This window comes from Rutilus rutilus (genome assembly GCF_951802725.1).
Source record: "Rutilus rutilus genome assembly, chromosome: 20".
NCBI lineage: Eukaryota > Metazoa > Chordata > Actinopteri > Cypriniformes > Leuciscidae > Rutilus > Rutilus rutilus.
This window is the reverse complement of record NC_140225.1, coordinates 23,412,631-23,434,093: the sequence shown is the minus strand read 5'-3', so window position 1 is coordinate 23,434,093 and position 21,463 is coordinate 23,412,631. Positions and strand designations below refer to the sequence as shown.

Genomic DNA, 21,463 nt, shown 5'->3' with positions numbered 1-21,463 from the left:
ATTTGCGCACATGTATACAAACACACACCTGCGGGGTTAAGGCCATGAGGGAAAATACAGCTGTCTAATTTATTAGTCCCAAGAGGGGCTCTGTGGATTTCTCCTGGCCTGACTTCCGTCAGCGGGCTTCCAGACCAGACCTCCCTAACTCAGAGCTGTGGTGTGACAGGGAATGTCTGGTGCTGCAGTGCCTCGCCTCCCTCCTTTCCTCCCCCCCCCAGTCTGAGGCAGAAACGGGGAAGGCTATCAGTCATATGCCTGGGTCAGATGCACAATGGTTCCAGGCGAGGTCTCAAGGCCTGGCGCAGCACACGGCACTGAAACCAGGAGCTGATAAGACTCACCTTCCGGGACCCAACAGGATCTGCACCTCCTCAGATACGTGTTGTGTTTATATGGAAGGTTTTCTGGGCCTGCTGAGAACCGTGTGAGGAAATTTCTTCCTGTTGGCCACTGCGAACGAGTCCTGGGTACGCTCTAAAAACATGATCATATTTATATGGTTAAAGAAAAACCTGATAATGGGTTTACGGTATAGTGGAAAACTTTGATGACACGGGACAATTCAAATAAAATACATCACATAAAATCATAAAATACTGCTCAATGTACCGTTTTGCAAGTGAAAAAGAACGTCATCAAATAATTTACAGTGGAAAAACCGTACTTTGGCATTATTTTTTTATTTACATTTTTTTTTTCAGTTATATATGTTCTTATGTTGTTAAATTAAAAATCAATGTATTATTTTAGTGTCATGCGTTACCATGATGACACTGTGAACCAACTTGTGGAAAAGCTGAGCTTTGATTTTTTACATTACCGTATTTGTTTTGTCAGTCGCCACTGTATCCCAAAACAGATGTTAGTACTTCAGTAGGCTAAGTTGGTTTATTAACATTCTATCAGTTTTTTTTTTTTTTTTTTACTGTTAAAGTTACTGTAATCCTTAAATCTAAAATGTTGCTGCCATAGCCTGCTTTTTACAGTAAAGGTCTGGCAACCACAGCTGCCTTTTTTATATAGGCTACAGTAAATTCAACTTGATCTAATGGGAAAACGTAGCCTATACAAGTTGGCGATTTCGTATGAATACCTACTTCATACAAAAATGTACAATTATTAGAAAAAAAATAACCCCAGCTAACCTCAGCTCTAAACATTCGAGGTGTAATGCTGCGTTCATGTCGTGACATAATTACCATAAATAAAGCTCGGAATGCTTTCGAATCCTCTCGCGGTACTTTGATGTCATACACCGATCGGTCTGCACAGCGCCGCTTTAAGTCAAACACACTTTAAATCTGCAGTGTTCAGGTGGTACAAGTCGTAGCTCTCAGAAAATGAGGCTATGAGTTTACACGTTGTAATTACAAGTTCTACAAGCGCGTGATCGGCTTTTTACAGTTCTATGGTAATTACTACATGGCATGCCATGAACATCAGCTTGTCCTAATGAGATCGTGGGCTACATGTTCGAATTAGCTACCCATCAATTCGACAAAACCTAAAATATTTATGAATTTTAAACACTGAGTTTTATTCATATTTACAAAGCAGATATTCATCAAAACATATTCTCACTCGAGTCAGAACTCATAAACATGAATTCACATTTTATTCTCACAGACTTTGGATGTGAGCCTAAACACTCTCCCGCTGTTCACAGCATTCGCTGGATTTGAGTTTGCACAGAATGCTGTGATGTCAATGAGCAGTTGATGGTCCGAAAAGACGCAGGCCCTTGACCCACTTCTGGTACCTCTACATCTAACCTCAGTCAGTGTCCAGATGAAGATGATCTATTGCCCTCTCCCTCCCTCTTCTGACCGCCTCACTGTCATGGTGCTCAGGCCTGGGTTTTGTTAGGTCCAGGAAACAGGCTCTTCCTTCATATAAACATAGGCTTATAACTTTTTTTTTCTTTCTTTTTTTTTAGGACTGGCATCGGCACGCAACCAGTATCTCAGTGGTTTGGGTACTAAGGCAGTATGTTTTTTTTTAATGTTTTTATTTTTTATTAAATACTAAAATTAAACGTTGATGCTTAAACACTGAAGCACCATAAACATTTTGGAGGGTTGGGGAATTTAAGATAAATGCATGACAGCATTCAATTATTGGACAAAGATGTTTTATACAAGTATGCTGTGCCGCACTATAGCTGAAGGAATAGCCTACAAAATAAATCATATTTGTACTCGAGCATGGAAAGGGAAATTATAAGCAAAATGAAACTCCAAGTGTGAACATAAAACTGACAACAAGTACAGCACAATAAACTGTAAGGAGCAGCAATATCTTGACAATAAATCGTTTACTTATGCTAAGGACTTTTTTTTTTTTTTTTTTTTTACAGAATAAACGAATGAATTTAATTTACAATGTCTGAACATTTAAAAAAAAAAAAATTTATATAATATCCTGCAAACAAGTAAATTGATTAAATGAATAGGCATGATAAGAAGATTATGAGATAGTGCTCAAAATAGTGAAATAAAGTATCAGATATCACGTATAGCTAGACGTCATATTATTTTATCATTTAAAAAGTCGTAAAAAATATATCACCCAACCCATTAAGGCATGCGATATTGTAAAAAGTGAAAACGCAGTTGTTCTGATCTGACCCTTGAAATTACTTTCGTTGTAATGTATTGCAGTAATACTAATTAAAAATGTTGCACTTCATTTAGATGAATACGCAATTTAAGTGTGCGAAGCGAAGTTATAATATAATATAATATAATATAATATAATATAATATAATATAATATAATATAATATAATATAATATAATATAATATAAAAACAGATGCCAAGATTTTTCCAATCTGATACAGAAACGTTGAATTTAATTAATAATGCGCAACGAGGGTTGTAAAATCCCTTTAAGTTGTGTTTGTTTATGTGTAATTGTTGTCGACCTTATTCTGTTTTATGATAATAATCTCACTGATGATTATAACATTGCCACTGACTACAGACACATAAGTCGGGTAAACCAAACGGAAGCGTTTCCGTTATTGTTACTTTCCGATGTTGATATCATCAATATGTCTATCCATCAGGACACTGGAGACCCCAGAGGAGAGTCCTGTGCAGACATGCGCTCTTCACGGTCAGCTTGGCTTCTTGCTTGACTGAGACTATCCTCATCCTAATGGTGCTATTAACCAGACAAAACACTCACACACTTTAGTCGTGTGTGGGGCAAAGATCAGATAAAAACACGCGACAACAACCAAATCCTGTGATCGGACACCAAAGCTCATGTACCTGCCTAAACCTGCCTAAACGTAATTTTTTATCTTTATTTATTTCTTATTTTTTTTGTAATCCGCGTTTTGTCATCTAAACATGACAAAAAAAAAATGCTTTGGTGTTTGTCATTGTGTCAGCACTCAGCACACATGAAGATATCATGATGCATGGAAAGCATTTTGAAAACTGTGACAGATAAGTGCCGGTGCTGATAAAAAAGCTTGAACTGATCTTTCTGAGGATGGGAATCTAAAGACTTTCATGAACCTTGCAATAAATCACAAATCCAAACAAAAAGTTAGGCCCTCTGCCTGCATTAGTCCACCAATAATTTAGCATGAGTCATACAGCCAACTGTCCTGTGCATGCTATTCAACTATTCAACAACTATAGTGTAAATCAGCAAGCAAGCATCAAATACTTATTGCAGTAAATCAAGGCAATGATTAGAGACTGAATTACAGCAAATATCATGAAAATAATGTACCTTGCCATTCAGTTCTTAAAAGAAAAGCTAGAAGCCCACCACTCCGACTTTCCTCCTGAGCCATTAGTCTTGGGACGGGAGGACACAAAGCTGATCTAAACAGCACTGTTGATAGCTAACGGATGAGATAATCTCGTCTCTCTTTTCTTTTCTTTTCTCCTCTTCTTAGTCTCTGGCAGGCTTTTGTCTGTGGCGCCGGAGCAGAAGCTCAGAGAGACACCGTTGCGCATCATTGCGCCCTCAAACAGGTTTCCTGCGCGCCCTCCTCACAATCAGTGATCGATACGTAGGCCTATGGCTGGTAATACAGGATAGAGGAAAAATATATAGAAAACGTTACGGCCTACAATTTCTCTTTCTTATTATAAGGCGTAAAGGAAGCACTCGGATCTCCAAAATTGCTGAGGATGAAGATTTTGAGAAGACGACAATTCTGGCATGTTTAAATCGGCCATTAACAAGGTGGATTGGGGTGGAGGGGACATATGGTTATGCGTAATATTCCTTTTAGTGATTCACACTAAAAATGCTGGGTTGTTTCATGGGTCAAATATGGAAAACCCCAACCACTGGTTTACATTTATAAATTCAATTTTGAAACCCAACGGTTGGGTTTGTCCGGATTTGATCGAAACATGGGTTGAAACAACCTATCATTTTTTTAGAGTGATGAATGCGACAATCTTACTGAATTTTATGGAGACAATGTTTAATAAAATAATCAAAACCCAAAGGTAAATGTTTAATTATTTATTATACTCTTACAACCTTTGGAGAGGTGAAGAGAGAATTATGTTCTAAGGACAAAAGACATTTCAACGAGAATCAGTAATAATAATGATGATGTAGAAGATAAATCTAGAATCCACATCTGGAATCAAGATTAGATTAAAATTCTCGAATCGACTTCTTTGAACTTAAAACTTGCGTTTCCCAAAAAAAAAAAAAAAAAAAAGTCTGACCACTAAAGGAAATGTCCCCTTATTTATTTTTAGATAACTATACGTTAAGGCCCCTCTCTCTCTCTCTCTCTCTCTCTCTCTCTCTCTCTCTCTCTCTCTCTCTCTCTCGCTCTCTCTCTCTCTCACACACACACACACACACACACACACACCATTTGTCTCTCACAGACAAACAAAGTTATGTTTAAATCCGCTTGCTTCTTAATTGTCAAAGGTCTGCAGCTGTTTTTGCTCCAGCTTGACTGTCTAATGGCACACAAGTGTGGTGCAGGTCAGATTTAAATGGGATAATAGCAACAGCAGGATAAGCGTCCACTCCAGACAAAACTCACAGAATATGCGTTAATAAATAAGTATACAAAATAAGTTAATAGTTCTTTAATTATCATCAGCAACTTGGGTTCAGTCTCTTCATACTAAGAACCTTTTTTGGTGGTTATGTATTATATATGAAAAATTATATAACATAAAACTCTTGATGTCATAATCTAGGTTCCATCAAGTCCATCCATATATGTTATTAGGATGGGTAATCTATAAAAATTGATATGGGTTCTTTAAAGCACCTCTACTTTTTGAGTTCTTTTCAGGTTATCCCATGGCATCAAGCTAAAACTCTCTTTGGTGCACATGTAAATCTTTATTTTTAAGAGTGTATGGTAAAGAAAACATCTTCAGTGTTTTTGTTTTGTTTTTTAAATTGTGCAGAACAGATGAATTTGCATTGAGCATAAAAGCATGACTGAATCACTTAGCATGATTTACATTTCCATAAGGACCTTGCATGTGGGGGGATTTATTCTTGAGCTGTTTTCTATGTCAAGTCTACTGCATTCGAAATGATTCAAGACACACTGGAATCCTCCAGACACACTCTTATGAAATGGTTCCGATTAGAACCTAAATGGGTTTTCTAGTTTAGAAACCAATCAATACTGATCTGAAAGGAAAAAATAAACTATAATGTGATATAAAGACTTTTTTAATCTCCAAAGAATCGTATAACAAACTCAAAATTGTGTAGGCATGTTCATGATATGTTTTTTTCCCCAAAAAATTTAAGAACCGTTGAAGAACCTTTCTTTTTAAAAGGATGCATAAATAATTACGCTGTAGCTAGATCGAAAAAGTATCGTGTGACATTAGGGGCTGTTTTTCTGCTGGTATGAAAGTGTATAGGCTATGCGTTTCCTCTGTGGATTGTAGGAAGGATCATTACATCCCGCCCCGGTAACGTGACATCACCGGGCAGAAGAACTGCCTTGTGCTGCCGGACTCCAAGAAAACACACACACACCAGTTTCACGCCGACGAGTGGCGGTCCTCACCTCTCTTCATGCAAATCAAGCAGCCATGACACAATGGGAGATTAATCGACACGTTTAGGTATGTTTACTTGAAATTGTTGCTTATCTAAACAATTGTTCAACAGGGGCTTTGCTTCTCGAAGCTGCCGGTTGAATCAGGAATATAACATTGTAGATGTAATCCAACAGCGCCTGATGATGCTTCCGAGCCCGGCTACATCAACGCCGTTTTCTGTGAAGGATATACTGAAACTGGAGCAACAGTCTCGACACCTTCAATCTCTGCATCCGGAACTGCGGGACAGATTTCAGGCACCATCATCCTGTTTTCTCGGAGGTGGAGACAGCCCCGGCTTCTCTGAGAACGAGGAGAAGATGTCTTTTCTGAACTCTCTCTCCATGCAGGATAGTTTAGTGGAGAGCAGCCTTTCCCCTCCGATGTTCGTCCATCCGGGCCTGGGACACGTCGACACTAAACTTGAAGATGAACTTGAGGACCACGAAACGAGTGGGTGATTTTGTGTTTTACAACTGACGAGAATGAATTTGAATTTTCGAAACCGCACGAGGAGTTCGAATTGCACGTGTCTCTGAATATTATAGGAAGAAATTCAGAATAATTCAAAGCGTCAATGTAGCTATGTTTGCCTGCAATGTTGTTATTATTATTTTTGACAAATATAAAAAATGGCATGAATCATGCAGCTTTATCATAAATGATTATTTGTACTGACTAGCATTAAAATGCATAAAACATGCCTATCAACCTTTCGCAAAAATGGAACAGATAAGTTAAATTATAGTTTTGAAAAGGAAAAATTTCAATTCAATATTCAATTTTTGTTTTGTGATTGTATAAAAAGCAACTTTGAAACGTAGGCCTATTTTAATGCGTCTTCAATGCAAGTCAAAACAAATAACCTCGTTAAAGTGTCATTATATTCAAGTTAAACAATTATTATGAAGCTATATTATTTATAGTGAATATTGAAATTTAGAATGATCGTAGGCCTATTAGATTTTTCTTTTTTTTTCTTTTTGTTTACCCTGTCAAAGACATTGTATGCATAAATATAGGCCTATATATATATATATATATATATATATATATATATATATATATATATATATATATATATATGACACTGACTGACCACTTACAGTATTTATTGCACTATATGACTAATTGACCGCTGCACATATTCATAATTTGCACTAACTCTGATTCAAGGTAGTGATAAAGTTTTACGCTGTAAAAAAATATTGTTGGTTTAACTTAAGAAAGTAACCTGGTTGCCTTAAAATTTTGAGTTCATTGAAAAAAAAATGTGTATACAATGAAGGAGATTGGTTTAATCAACAGAAACTCAACATATTATGTTATTTCAACCACATAGATAATCTAGGTTGATTTGACAAAAGAAAAAAATGTTGTGATAACAAATCATGAAAACATTTTTTTTTGACATAGGCTATCTTGATAATATACTTTAAGTTTAATTTTATTGTACATTATTTTTTAAATAATGCACAGTCTGGGTGATTTTGTCTGTGAGTGACAAGAGACTTTGGCAGACTCAGCTCGTGTAATACGCAATACATAGGCCTATATTTTTATGCAAGGAAATGCTTGCATGAATCACGTTAAGTGAGAGTTAACCGGATTCGCTTTGGATCTTTGTTGTCTCCTGTCTTTCTAGAAAGCTGCGGTGCCATCCTCAGATCCCCGGAGTGTGAAGGCGAGGCGCACTCGGACACGGAGCGCGCTCAGCGGCAGAGGACGCGTCGGAAGCCGCGGGTGCTCTTCAGTCAGGCGCAGGTCTTCGAGCTCGAGCGGCGCTTCAAACAACAGCGCTATTTATCGGCTCCTGAGAGAGAACATTTGGCGAGTACCCTGAAACTGACATCGACGCAGGTCAAAATTTGGTTCCAGAACCGCAGATACAAATGCAAGCGACAGCGTCAAGACAAAACACTGGAAATGGCAGGACACCATCACCCGCCGCCGCCCAGGAGAGTGGCGGTGCCTGTCCTGGTCCGGGATGGCAAACCGTGTTTAACGGGATCGCAGAATTACAACGCCACGTACGCGGTGAACCCAGGCCCGTACACATATAACGGCTATTCGTCTTATAATAACGCCGCTTACACAAACCCTTACAGCTGTACATACCCAAGCCTTCCACCTCTCCCGGCTAACACATCCACTAACGCGCTGATGAGCATGAGTCTGAACAACCTCGGAACATATTCTCAACCTCAAACATCACAAGGGACCCCCGTGTCCGCGTGCCAAGGGACTCTGCAGGGGATTCGGGCATGGTAGTGCCATTGCAACCCAGCCGTCTGTAAATAAATGACAACTTTCCAATATACACAAGTTAACCATGTTTTATAGGCCTAGGGGTCGTGTATAGTCTACCTTTTCAGTATAAACATGAGTGAATTTCTTTCCATGATGGTTGAACGAATGTTCATGAATATTCATAGCAATTTAGACAACCTATTTGGACAACATACTCCCTGAACATTCGCGGGTCTAACTTTTAGACTGGCACCATTGTATCCATACTCAGAGACATTTGTTTTTTTCATTCATTGCACTTATAGATGAAAAGTTATTACCTAAGAAATGTTACAAATATTGACAATCCGGTGTGTGTGATGATTTTGTGCAAACCTACATTGAAAGAATAAAAACAGTAAACTTTATTTTTAAAAAGTCCTGCTAAAAATATTTACTATTTGAAACACGGATATATAAGAGTCTAGTTTTAAAGGACATTTAAGTTACAATATTTAATTTTAAAGAAGAGAGCGAGTGGTAGGCTAGAAAACAAAGACATAAAAATCAAGAAAAGTAATAATAAAAAAAAAGTTTCAATAAGAGGTGAAGACAAAATTCTAAATACTGATATTTCCCCCAACATTCTGCGAATGGTATTGCTATAGAAAATATGAGCAATAACCTACTAACCAGTCAAAATGTTCTTGCAATATTAAATAGGCTATTCATTTAAAGTGTTTCGTTCATGGTAAAATGTATTTTAAACAAAACGACGTGTATGAAATACGTTTTATTTGATTATGAAATTAAAATATTATAATGCGCATTTCAAAAGTCTTCGAAACAAATCGTTATTTAAATAGCAATTGAATATGTTCGTATATTAACGAGAGACTCGGACGTTTCATAAATTAATACGCGCAATTAAACCGATCAATTCACTTTTGTTCCTCAGTTTTTCCAAAGACAAAGGGTTCACAAAATAAACGACAATAACTTCATTTGTAGAGAGCCGATGCACACAATAGCAGTGAATAAATCGTGCCGGTATAAAACTGATTTAAATCGATATTTCAATAACCTGACTTCAAGTCAGACAAGAAGATACAAGTTTATGTAGGTCTATTTTGATACGCATGACTAACTACATTTGAGGTATGACATATTTTGAGTAATAACAATTTCACAATAAATACGTGATCTGCAACTGGTTTCAAATATAACAAACAATGCTGGGAGATTTGAATATATCATTTCCCACTCCCTCCGTCCTCCTCTTTCTTTCTTCGTCCTCCAATGGCGGGTCCCAATCTTCTCAAGTAAAGCCTGTCTGCAAAAGGCATTGCATGTTGAGTCTATAATGACACATCGTGTTTAATCACACTATAAGCGTTTATCTCGATAGATTTGAATCACTGCAAAATGTTTACCTTTAAGTTTTTTTTTTTTTTTTTTACTGTATCCTGACTCTTAAAAAATACTTTCAACTGTCCAATCTTAATGAAATCAATCCGAGTTATTAAAGTTAATTACACTTTAAAAAAAAAATTGCTGCCTTAAATTTTTAAGTAGGCTATACAATCAACTTGGGATTTTAAGTCATTTCAACTGAAATTACATTAAACTGACTTAAACAATGTGTTGAATCTTGTACAACTTATAAAAAAGTTGAAAATTGCTTAACTTTTTTTGATGAGTTAAAGCAATGTAAAAACATATGTTGTCATAATTTATTGATCATATAATTTTTAGTAAAAACTGTTAATTTGGATGTTACCACGGCGGATCGATTTATAACCTGACAAAACATATCAGCATTAGTGCAATTAGCAATTTTAGCGTTGTGGAAACAGAAAATTTGGGACTAAATTCGGCATCGATGCACACTAGTAAAGAAACAATATCAATAAACATCATTATAAGATCATACGGAAGTAGCCTATTAAAAAAAAAAAAAAAACTTATTAAAGGACAACTATTTAAACAAATGAAATGGCGTGATTCATTGGAGTAACTGAATTTCAGTTCCTAATGCATCATTTTGATTTCGTATTAATAAACACAAAGCTTTGATGGAAACAGGTAGGCCTATATGTTCGGCCATTACGCATGGCGTAACTCGTTTATCCTTCAGTCCATTCACGGGTTCACCAGAGCTCCCACTCTAATAATGAAGATTAATAGAAAAGTAAACATAGTCACCCGGGGTTTGTCTCTACTAATAGCAAGAATGAACAGCTCCCATTGGACATACCTGCTGTCAGGGTAAGTGGCCAGACACTTCAGTGTAAATACTCATGGCGACACAGCGGCGATGCCTCAGGATGAGCCGCTATACAGAGTGCTGGACTACAGATATCAATCTATAGAAAGGATTTCTGGACGAATATCAGGAGAGGGTGTGGTTAGTTCCCAGAAACAGTGTGTCATAGGGCCAAATATTAGATAGATGGTCAGATTTCATCTGCTATGGGTAACTGTTGGCTTGAGCACATTTAAAATGTAAAATATTATGGTTACACTTTATTTTAAGGCGTATTTGTTACATTGTAATTATACATTCAAGTACTGAGTAATATTAACTACATTAGGGTTTGTTTTGGTTCAGGGTTAGTTGCATGTAATATGCATAATTAATAGTTATTACTATAGTAACTACATGTAACAATGACACCGTAAAATAAAGTATTACCAATATTATTATAGCCTAATAATATTTATAATTCTGAACTTAGTTATCCCAGCTAACAAAAACATGTTCTAAGAACGTTTTGCTAAAATGTTTCTGAATGTTCTCAACGCTCAAAACGCCCAGATTTTGTAATGAAACGTTAAGGGAATATTCCATTTTGCAAACATTATGGGATTGTTATTTTTGAATGTTCTCTCAACATTCTGAAACAAAAAGTAACATTTAACGTCCATCTATAACGTTTGAGGAAAAACGTTGCATGGACAATGTAGCTAGGCTATGTTTTGTTTTTGTGCTAACGTTTTGAGAACATTATTAAAGAGATAACTTTGAAGAAACGTTCTATTAACGTTTCTTCGTAACTTTGAGAGAACCTTGCCAGAACGTTATAGCACAGTTCTGAGAATGTTCCCTGTTCCAACTATACAGAAAACTTACCTAAAATGATCAGACTTCCTAAATCAGCTAGGATGGGGGAAAATATCTATATGGGCTGTAGATAGATAAGAAAAGGAAGGAAAAGCTGATTTAGAGCACACAAATTATTTTAAGAGAACACGAGGTCAAAGCTATAAGGCCAATGGATTCATTTTCTGAACTGCAAACAAATGATTGTCTATGGAGGAGACATAAAGGAGAGATGAAGTAAATAAGCCGCGTGAAATTTAAAAGACATTAAAGTGATGATAATTAGCATAGATTAACATTGAAATAAAAGTGGAAAGGGGTGAGTGTGTGATGAACACAGCAGCATAAGCACAAATCACAGCATTTGAATGTTATCTCACACTGATCTCAAACATCACAACTTTAACCATAAATAATGAACAACTCATCTGCGTTTATGGGTAGGAAATGCATTTGCAGATAAAGGATTATAACAGGTCTTGATTTAGTCAAAAATCTCTTGTGTGATAAATGGCATATCTTACGAGAAATCCACAAAGGTTGAGTACCACAGCTTTGAGTGTTATCCTAAATGTAATTTAAACTGTCAGCACCTTTACACTGGGTGTTACAGGGTGAAACGCGCCCCCTGCTGGTCACGTCACTTCCGATCTCCCACCCAAACACACTTTTTGTTCTGGTCAATGTTAAATATTTACACAAAATACAAGAAAGTTTAGAAATAAAGACGAGGTAGGCCTGCCTGTCATGATTGTAATTGTTTATTTAGGGTCCTGGTAATATGATTAATGTGAAAGTTGACCTTTTTTCACTTATTTGACCATAAATTAATTGTATTCTTCAGAAACATCTGAACAAGTAGAAAAATAAACTTGGCCACCGAATCTGATGTGCAACCCCCGGATGATTTTTTCTGTGTAACTGACCTGATGAATTATAATGTTTCTTCAGAGTGAAAAACACTTAGCCTACAACATTTCAGACCTCCCAATATGGCGATATAGCTTATAGTCAACATAAACAAAAGCAGAGAAATATTTATTTGGTTGACTGTGGTGGAAGTGCAAACAAAAGAATGGCATCCTGTTAAAAGTTGTTTTAAACACGAACCACTTACAAGATCTGGCTTAGTTTGGTTTGTGAGCTATTAGACATTAGACCAAATATATACAAGCGCCACAAGTTTTTGTCATATTTCTGTCTTAAAGAATGAACTTTTAGGGTAGGTGATTTGTTCCAGAGATATTTTTGTCATGCTGGTGGAAAGACTCTTTGCATAGCCTATCTGATAGCAATCACTAAATTAAGTGGTCTAAATGTATTTATATGTGCCTGTGGAAGGCGTAGGTAGGACAATAAAATGTTCGTCCAATCATTTCATTCGGCCCGAATGCAATGATATGATGTCCTGCCTGCCTGTCAAATGTATTTTCATACCTCTGCACTCTGCGTTACTCCTGACATCACACTTCATCAGCAGGAGCACCAAAACAGCCAGCCACATTTTACAATTTCTCCTGAACCAAAACAAGCTTAAGCTGCCTTCGCGCCAACTGTAATTTGAAAGAGATGAAAACGTGACGTTATACTCCGAGCAGTTCGTGACTCGAATTTATGGGTTTCAATGGAAATGCTATCAACGCCGAAATTAATCTGGAGCAGTCAGGTGGTAGCCTAGGTCAATACTCTTTAAATTGTTTATGTTCATTATTATTGTAATGTCATGTGCTTTGAGATATGAGGTAGTTTAACGCCGTCTTTCCTAACGCTTTTGTTTGCACAGTCAAACCAACAATTATTCAGACATCTAATTTTTTATATTTTTTACTAGTGGGTACAGGACACTATAGTTCATTTATGTAAGTGACGATAGCAAAATAAAGTAAACTGTTACATATTATACCCAAACATTCGTCATACAGTGGACTACCAGTAAAATGTATAAAATATTGGGACCAAAAATGATTCAGACACTTTGACCTGACCATGTTTTGCCTACATGTTTTTTCTTTAATTGCTAATGCGACCGTTTTACACCACATACTTAACAAAATGAAGCATTGCTTGGTAATTTGTTGACCTAAATTGGTAGCGTTGTGTACTTAAATGTAGGCTAACAGCTGACAGCTAAGGATGGCCAAAACCAGTGAAATAGCCTATCAACTGATTTGCTAACTCGGAGTTCTTGTCATTTTATTATCATTTTCTAAACTATAGCGAATAAACTGTGATAATGTGAGAAATGTTGAAGGTGTCTGAATAAACTTTGGTTCGACTGTATGTGTTTTGGAGGAGCCGTGGCTTTGTAGACGCTCTGAAGGGAGGATTTGATCTCATGCTTTCAAAGCTAGCTCACTATGCTAGCCTATACCTTTACACGTGTCTTATACACGGGGTATGCACAAATATGTAGCGCAATAGATTCTGTGAAAGCTCCAAATCAGTATAGGGTGAGTAAACAACACTCCCAATTAAAAGCATAATCAGTATCCACCTATATGCTATGCCACATTTTTATTGCAAGCGTATGTTGTCACAAAGGATTTTTTTTTTTTTATATATAAAAAAGCTGTGGCGTTTTTGGAATGCAGGGAAATCCATCTCTTGCAGCTGGTTTCTAGTCAACCAGATATTCAAACACACAGATAGCAGATGAACACCAGCTGGCCACATGGAGGCGCTACAATCGTAGGCCTAGTTCATGAACACTAACGGGAGAACAATAGCTTTGAAAATCATTTATAACAAACTGAGATTTTACCTTATAATTTCATACAGAATCGAAATACGCACATTCATAGGAATTTAGCTGTAAACTAGACCTAATTTTCTATTCTCTGTAACTCATTATAAACCCTGCCAGGAACCGAGAGAGATTTCACAAATCTTGCATAGTAAAATAAATAAAAATAGCCTAAAAAATAAAATAATAAAATACAGGTAGCCTATAAAGAGCGTTTTCGCGAAAGACAAATCGAAACCCACATTTTATGTGCTTTACAAATTAGAATTTACGAAAAATAAGCATTCATAGCAAATTAATAAGTTTATTAAAAAAACAATTTCTTGAATTCAAGATGCAAAGGTAAAATTCCACTGCCAATAAAGCAATTTTATAAAATAAATTACGTTTCACTGAAGATATATGTAAATAGCTCATTACATTAACATGCTTGATAAATATAGCTAGTGTAGAAGCCTATACTAAAACTATATATGCTAAAAGAATAAGATAACGTTTGAATTTTACAAAAGAGCATTTCGAGGGGAAAGAAAAGCTGAAACAGTTTCAGTTCTACAAACGGAAAAAACTTTATATTTTGAGTTTTAAAGAACAAATGTGTTATGGAACAACATCATTTGAATTATTTATATATTGCCGCAATGGATAAGACACATGCCTTTGGTGTGAGAGACCCGGGTTCGAATCCACTGTGAGACACCAATGTGTCCCTGAGCAAGACACTTAACCCCTAGTTGCTCCAGAGGCGTGCGACCTCTGACATATATAGCAATTGTAAGTCGCTTTGGATAAAAGCGTCAGCTAAATGAATAAATGTAAATGTAAATGTAAATATAGCCTAATTAATAATAAAAATAAAAATAAACTGAACATGCCTGAAACTGCATTACATCTGATGAGAAACGAAAGCCTGAATAAAAGGAAAGAATTCGAATAATTCTAGTCATCGAATAACTTTATCTGAGCAATGTAAGTGTAAAATAATAAAATACATAAATTATGAAATTCATTCAAAATGACTTGATTGCACCTCTTAACAGTACATTCTTAAATTCAAGACTGTCTATGTTAATTGTTCAAGCATAAAAATCCTGTGAAATTCCAGAATATTTTAGTGGCTACTTTATAACCACTTGAGAGTTGTTGTTTTTTTTTGCTGTAGTTTTATGTTGTTGTTTTTTTATTTTTTTTATGTTTTTCAAAAACGTATTATAAATACTAGAATGCATCATTTTTTTTTAAATTGAGATGTAGCCAGCATCGTCTGAAAGCTGAATACATCGGCTAAGCTTTCCATTGATGTATGGTTTGTTAGGATAGGACAATATTTGGCCGAGATACAACAATCTGAACGTCTGGAATCTGAGGGTGCTAAAAATCGAAACATTGAGAAAATCTCCTTTAAAGTTGTCCATTTATGTCCGCGATTGTGCTGCATTCACTCACAAAAATAAATGTTTTATATATTTATGGTAGGAAATGTACGAAATATCTTAATGGAACATGATCTTTACTTAATATCCTAATGAATTTTGGCATAAAAGAAAAATCGATTTGCTATTGCCACAGATATACCCGTGCTACTTCTGACTGGTTTTGTTATCCAGGGTCACATATAGCCTAGCCTACAACACTGTGTTTTAAAATCAATCTTAAACACATTTATCCTTTTTATACACTCGACCATCCTTCTTTGTCATCGAAACACAAAAATGGCCAAACAAACTAACAAAGCCAGTAAGAGCATGTGGCAGTAAACCGATTTCGATAGGTTTTCTATTTCTACACATCTATTTCAGAGGGAGGAGCGAAGTGCTCCAGAAAGCCCATTGGCACCGCGTCTGGAAAGAGAACAGAGGGGACTGATGCGCACATGACATTTTCTGACACTTTGCTTGTTGATTGGGTCAGAAGAAGTTTTGCAACAATTAAATGACACGCAAAGAAGAATTCCATTATACCGTGGACTAATCCATCGCCATGAAAGCGCAGGAGCTTCCCAGATAGAAGCGCAAAAACTGCAGGTCATCGGAAATTGACGAGCAGTTTATGTAAATGTTTTAAATGGCGAATAACCGCAACTCCTTTTCCATTCACAACATATTAAACCGAGGACTTGAATGCGAGAAACATTGTCGTCTTGATGAGGAATACGCAGAAGCGCGGGATTGTTCCAGCTCATCTCTGCCGGCCGGGAACGCTGGAGCTGAGAGCGCGCAAAGGCGCATCTCTTCCTGCGTGCTCGTGCTGGACTCATCATCCTCTGACCAACATTCATGCGAGGAAGAGTCAACAGGAGGAGAAGACAACTCACTAGAAAGACGACACGGTGAGAAATTAAAAGAACTTGACGTAGCCTATAGCATGTTGTATTGTAGCCTATACGGGGAGTGGACAGCGTTGTAAAACATTTGGTTTCAAAATTGTAACTCTTTTTTTTTTTTTTTTTTTTTTTTTTTTTTTTTACTATACGTACAAAATATAATGTAGGCTATAATATTTGTCTGCTAAATTTGAGAAAAAATACATTGGCCTATGCATGAAATATGTACATTAACGTCAACGCAAAGAGTGCTGTTGCCAGTACCTGACATTTTACGCTTCATGAATTAATTTATTGTGATAGATATATATATATAACACGCATCACTCAATTCCAGTTTCAACATTTTAATTCAAAACGGCACAAATATATAAAAAATGCAGATACAATTGCATACAATTCTAATACGTATAGCAAAAGCTAACCTCTATTTAAGTCTAAAAACAGCGTGAGTTGTGGCAAATATATAGTATACACTGTCTAATTTTTGTTGAATATTTATGGGTTCAATAGAAACAAACAAATAAATAAAAGAAACTGCTAATTCACATAATACCAGTTCTGTCATCCATGATCACAAATTTAACTATAAGACAGACATGAAATTATGCTTTAAATCGTTTTTTTTTTCCATCTGTAAATGTTTTTACAAAGAGAAATATAAATAGATTTATGCTTTTTTTTAAGTCAACATTAAAGGATAAAACTGGTATCAACAACTTTAGCAGATTCTCCTGTTTAATTTGCAAACAAATTTGCAAAACACAAGAAATATATACCAACACAAACTACTCTTTTAGCCTATGTTTTGTGTTTTTCTGTATTTGTTTCTCATTTTATTTTCTGTTTAAAGTTACAAAAAACATTGTGACCATTTTGAAGTGTTTATAATTGAATGAGAGGATAATAAATCATAATAAAAGCACAATAAATTAAATCACAACATTTATAATACCCATGTTTTAAATTATAGTGTAGTGGGACTAAAAAAAAAACCCAGCAAGTTTTGTACTTTACATTAATTTACACAATATATCAATATTTAAGACACATAACAGAAGTTGAAACAAAGAACAATCCCTGGTCTCCTCTAAAAGAAATTCTCATTGTTTTACAGTAAATATCTCCTCAAATACACACCAATCCACATTATGTATGGTAGGCCTATTAAGTTCTTAAATGGTCACTGGTCAATTGTAGGACTATTTTTTAATTCATCACATGGTCTACAGCAAGAACAGAGCCTAAATCTGTTTCTGTCCATCTATACAGATCACAACATGGACCAAAAGAAACCACAGAGCTGCAACTTTGAAGAAAACCACTCCAAATCGAGCAAGAAAAGGTCCCGGGCAGCGTTTTCTCATGCACAGGTGTACGAGCTGGAGCGGCGCTTTAACCTGCAGCGATACCTGTCTGGCCCAGAGCGGGCCGACCTGGCAGGAGCGCTCAAACTGACCGAGACACAGGTGAAGATCTGGTTCCAGAACAGGAGATACAAAACTAAACGGCGACAAATGGCAGCCGAGCTCGCGACGACTCCCACAACAGCCCTAGCAAAGAGAGTGGCAGTGAAAGTACTGGTGAGAAACGACCAGAGGCAATATAACGCAGAGGAGCTTCCCAGTCCTTCTGTTCCTCCCTTATACCAGTCATTCCCGTGCTATCCTTACATGTTCTGCTTCCAGCCGTGGATCTCAGGAAACAATTTAAGTGGTGGCATGTACTGATTTATCAAAGCTAGAAAGTGACTGTGGAGACACGAACAGCCAAAGTGCATTTATGCAGAAGAGAACACAGCAAACAATGCTATTCTTCCAGCAGGATTATAAAGGCAGAAAACATAATAAACTGTAGAATGACCATGAAACCAAAAGAGGAATGTGATTTTCAATCATTTCAATAATGACATTAAGCCAAAGCAAAGACAATTCTGTCATGTTATACAGTGCAAATGTAATGCACACTTAAAATCTATTAGTTTCATTGCTTTTTAGATGACAAATCAAACCAGAAAAGTGGCATCTGAAAACAGATTTAGTGGATGCACATATTCCACTTGACAAAGTCAGAACAATCTTCCATTAATTAATTGTTTTGCATGACTGAATGCCACTTAATATTAATTTGGTGTAATATTTGTTGTCTAATGCAAAGGCATCATGCATTTTTAAGTGTTTAAAAAGGCTACTATGCTTTCTGTTAGCATTTGTCACTGATTAAAGTTCTTGTTTATTTACATCACTTGAAAAATACACTGTATAGCGCACTGTCTTATGTGTTGACTGTTTAAATCCAATGCCTAAATTAAATCCACTCTAAAAGTCACTGTTCTGTACAGAAAAAAATACATGTTTAATAAAGTTACAGTAGGTTTTAGAAAAAAAGAAAAAAACTATCTTGTGTCTGAGACAATCTAACCGCAAAAGTGTAAAGCTTAAGAGGGTTTGTCAACACAAAGTATGGAGATTAATGACCTAAAGGCAATCATTTAAGAGGAAGCCATGATCAAAAGATTCTTTGTGGATAATGGCTTGACATGTGACAACCTGTCATACAGATAAAAGCCAATGAAAATACCCTCAGTACATGAACATAATCAATACAATTTTTAGATAAACCAACACCAAAATCTTGTACTGAGGCCATACTGACTAAATATGTTTCTTATGAACCGCCTCTTAAATCCCAAGAATCAATCTTTTGGTCGATCCTGTTTTCAACTGACGAATGAACGGAATGGTGCTTGCCATGCCATCCAATAAATCATAATAAGCGTTGAACTTTGTTTCTTTTGATATGAAACAAAGGGTCGGATTTCAAATTCTGTCCGTTTTATTTACATAATTCAAACAATACCGTGTTGGCGCTTTTTAATGTGGCGTAGCAGATCGCTGTCGCCTCAGATCATGTGAAGCACGAAGCGCTCGTGAACTGATCATCCCTTCCGATTTACTGCTTACAGCACGAACTGAACATGAATGAACACCAGAAGGTATGTGAAAAGAATCAGTAGGCTACAACTTACAAAAATCTGTGTCTCATGTCTCATGCAATCGCCCATTCAGTGTTTCAACTTGGGTTGGAAATACACAATGTCACTTGATTGTTGCATTTACCTCAGAAAAGCCATTCAGTGACCAAGGCTACTGGAGATACTTGCTAGTCAGCTACAATAATGAACTCTAGAGAGAAACATTTTGCTAAATATATGCACCATATCACATAGCCTTATAATTTGTACTGTTCTTCAAAATTTAGGCCTAATGTAGGCCTAGAATATGTTTGAATAAATCCGTTTTTATAAAAGTTATGACGGCAACCATTTAAATGTTTAGCATATAGCCTAGCCTATTTCAAAAAACGAATTGGAGTAGAAACATAATTATGTAATTATAAAGTTAGTACTCTAATCTAAGATTGGCTGACTTTCAGTAGCCTAAATGATAAAAGGGCTTGATGTTGACACAAATTTCATAATTCGATTGCATTTCGATCCAAGCTAGCGATTCCGATTCAATTTGATGCGATATTGATTATTTTTGGATGGCTTCGTAATCAGGGACAGTGCACGGAAAATTTTCTCAAGGAAAAAAAAAGATATATCTTGAACTAATGCTGTAAACTACAGAAGTTAGATAGGCTACATTAGCCTAAAATAGCCTAATATTGAAGGTTAAAATGAAGTTTGAATACAAACACTTAAATTACACAAGGACGATTTGTTATTAAGAAATAATACTAAATATTTATTAATAATAAAGTCAGAATTAAGGCCTGTTCACACCAAAAATGATAACGATAAAGATAGTTCTGAAAATCGTTCTAAATAAGAATAGCCCACTCCACACCACAACTATAACGATAACAGAACAGAGAAACAAAACGTTATCGTCCGCTGGTGTGACAGTCATATAGCCTAGCTAGTTATCGTTATAGCCTAGTCATATTTACAGCTATCGCTCTTGATGTGAACATGCCTTTACAGTTGAACAATTTAAATATCAAGTCATCTTGTTATCTATACCTTCTGTGACCTCGCATGCAAGACGTGCAGGTCATTTTCATGAAGAACAACAGTGTCAGACAGACTGTTTTGAAAAGTCTGCCGTCCCATGTTTGCGAAGGATAGTATTACTGTGAGGTCAAACAAGTTTACAAATTAAATGCTGTGTATGTACCAAATAGCATGCTGTATATAAGGCTTTATATGAGAATATTCAATGACAATCTTTCTTTCTTTCTTTCTTTCTTTCTTTCTTTCTTTCTTTCTCCAAAGTATATTAATTACTATTAATTTCTTAGTATATTTATTAAATGTCTAAAATACTGAAATAAACAGGAAAGCAAAACTCAGGTTGTATAATACAATGCATGATATGTCACAATATTTTTACGGAAACACCAAAATAGTAAATCATCTGCTGATTCTTTTCATTGACACTTGGATCATATAATCATTTTGCAACTGTAGAACAAAACAAATGAATTCAACTTTAGCCAATTAATTTAGCATTTTCATTAACTGTAATGAATATCTGCAGTGTTTCAGGTGTCAATCTAAATGTTAACGTGTGTTGTTCCATGTGACTGAGACTGTCCTGCCTTGCACACATCCAAGGATTAGTAAGCTGTCTTTTGCAAAAAAAAAAAAAAAAAAAAAAATGGTTGGGGCTGGCAGAGAAATATGAATCTATTTCAACCATCACAATATAAAGCAGTTCACATGAGTTTAAGCAGCCCTTTCGTGATATCTGCATGATTCAGATACAGTCAATAGACCATGTCTGTGTTGCACAACAGAGTCTGGCTAAATCCCAGAGTACATTAATCATGTGCGTTTGAGGAGACAACACCCTCATAAAGGCAAGAAAAAGGAGGTTCACTATCACCAAAATACAGCATCCATCTGCAGTCACACCGTCTGACACCTGCATCCAATGCTTTAGACAGTCTATATCTAGATTCATGGATGAAATCATAGTAACAT

At 36.1% G+C, this 21,463-nt stretch overlaps 2 protein-coding genes across 2 annotated transcripts; both read left to right on the top strand.

Moving 5' to 3' along the window:
- Positions 1–6,002: 6,002 nt before the first annotated feature.
- nkx2.3 (NK2 homeobox 3) lies at positions 6,003–8,853 on the top strand. Its single transcript, XM_084390748.1, has 3 exons — positions 6,003–6,099; positions 6,210–6,528; positions 7,721–8,853. Exons 2-3 carry the CDS (start codon positions 6,216–6,218, stop codon positions 8,344–8,346), a joined length of 939 nt encoding a protein of 312 aa, XP_084246874.1. The 5' UTR covers positions 6,003–6,099; positions 6,210–6,215; the 3' UTR covers positions 8,347–8,853.
- A 7,145-nt stretch (positions 8,854–15,998) lies between these two features.
- On the top strand, positions 15,999–18,853 carry nkx3.3 (NK3 homeobox 3). Its single transcript, XM_084390658.1, has 2 exons — positions 15,999–16,479; positions 17,746–18,853. The coding sequence occupies exons 1-2, from the start codon at positions 16,215–16,217 to the stop codon at positions 18,201–18,203; spliced, it is 723 nt and encodes a 240-aa protein (XP_084246784.1). The 5' UTR covers positions 15,999–16,214; the 3' UTR covers positions 18,204–18,853.
- The last annotated feature ends 2,610 nt before the right edge of the window (positions 18,854–21,463 follow it).

Excerpts from the sequence above, each read along its gene's own strand:
- nkx2.3 (XM_084390748.1), top strand. The coding sequence starts at position 6,216 with ATGATGCTTCCGAGCCCGGCTACATCAACGCCGTTTTCTGTGAAGGAT. Across the intron at positions 6,529-7,720 it reads ACTTGAGGACCACGAAACGA|AAAGCTGCGGTGCCATCCTC; the intron begins GTGGGTGATTTT and ends CTGTCTTTCTAG.
- nkx3.3 (XM_084390658.1), top strand. The coding sequence starts at position 16,215 with ATGGCGAATAACCGCAACTCCTTTTCCATTCACAACATATTAAACCGA. Across the intron at positions 16,480-17,745 it reads CTCACTAGAAAGACGACACG|ATCACAACATGGACCAAAAG; the intron begins GTGAGAAATTAA and ends CCATCTATACAG.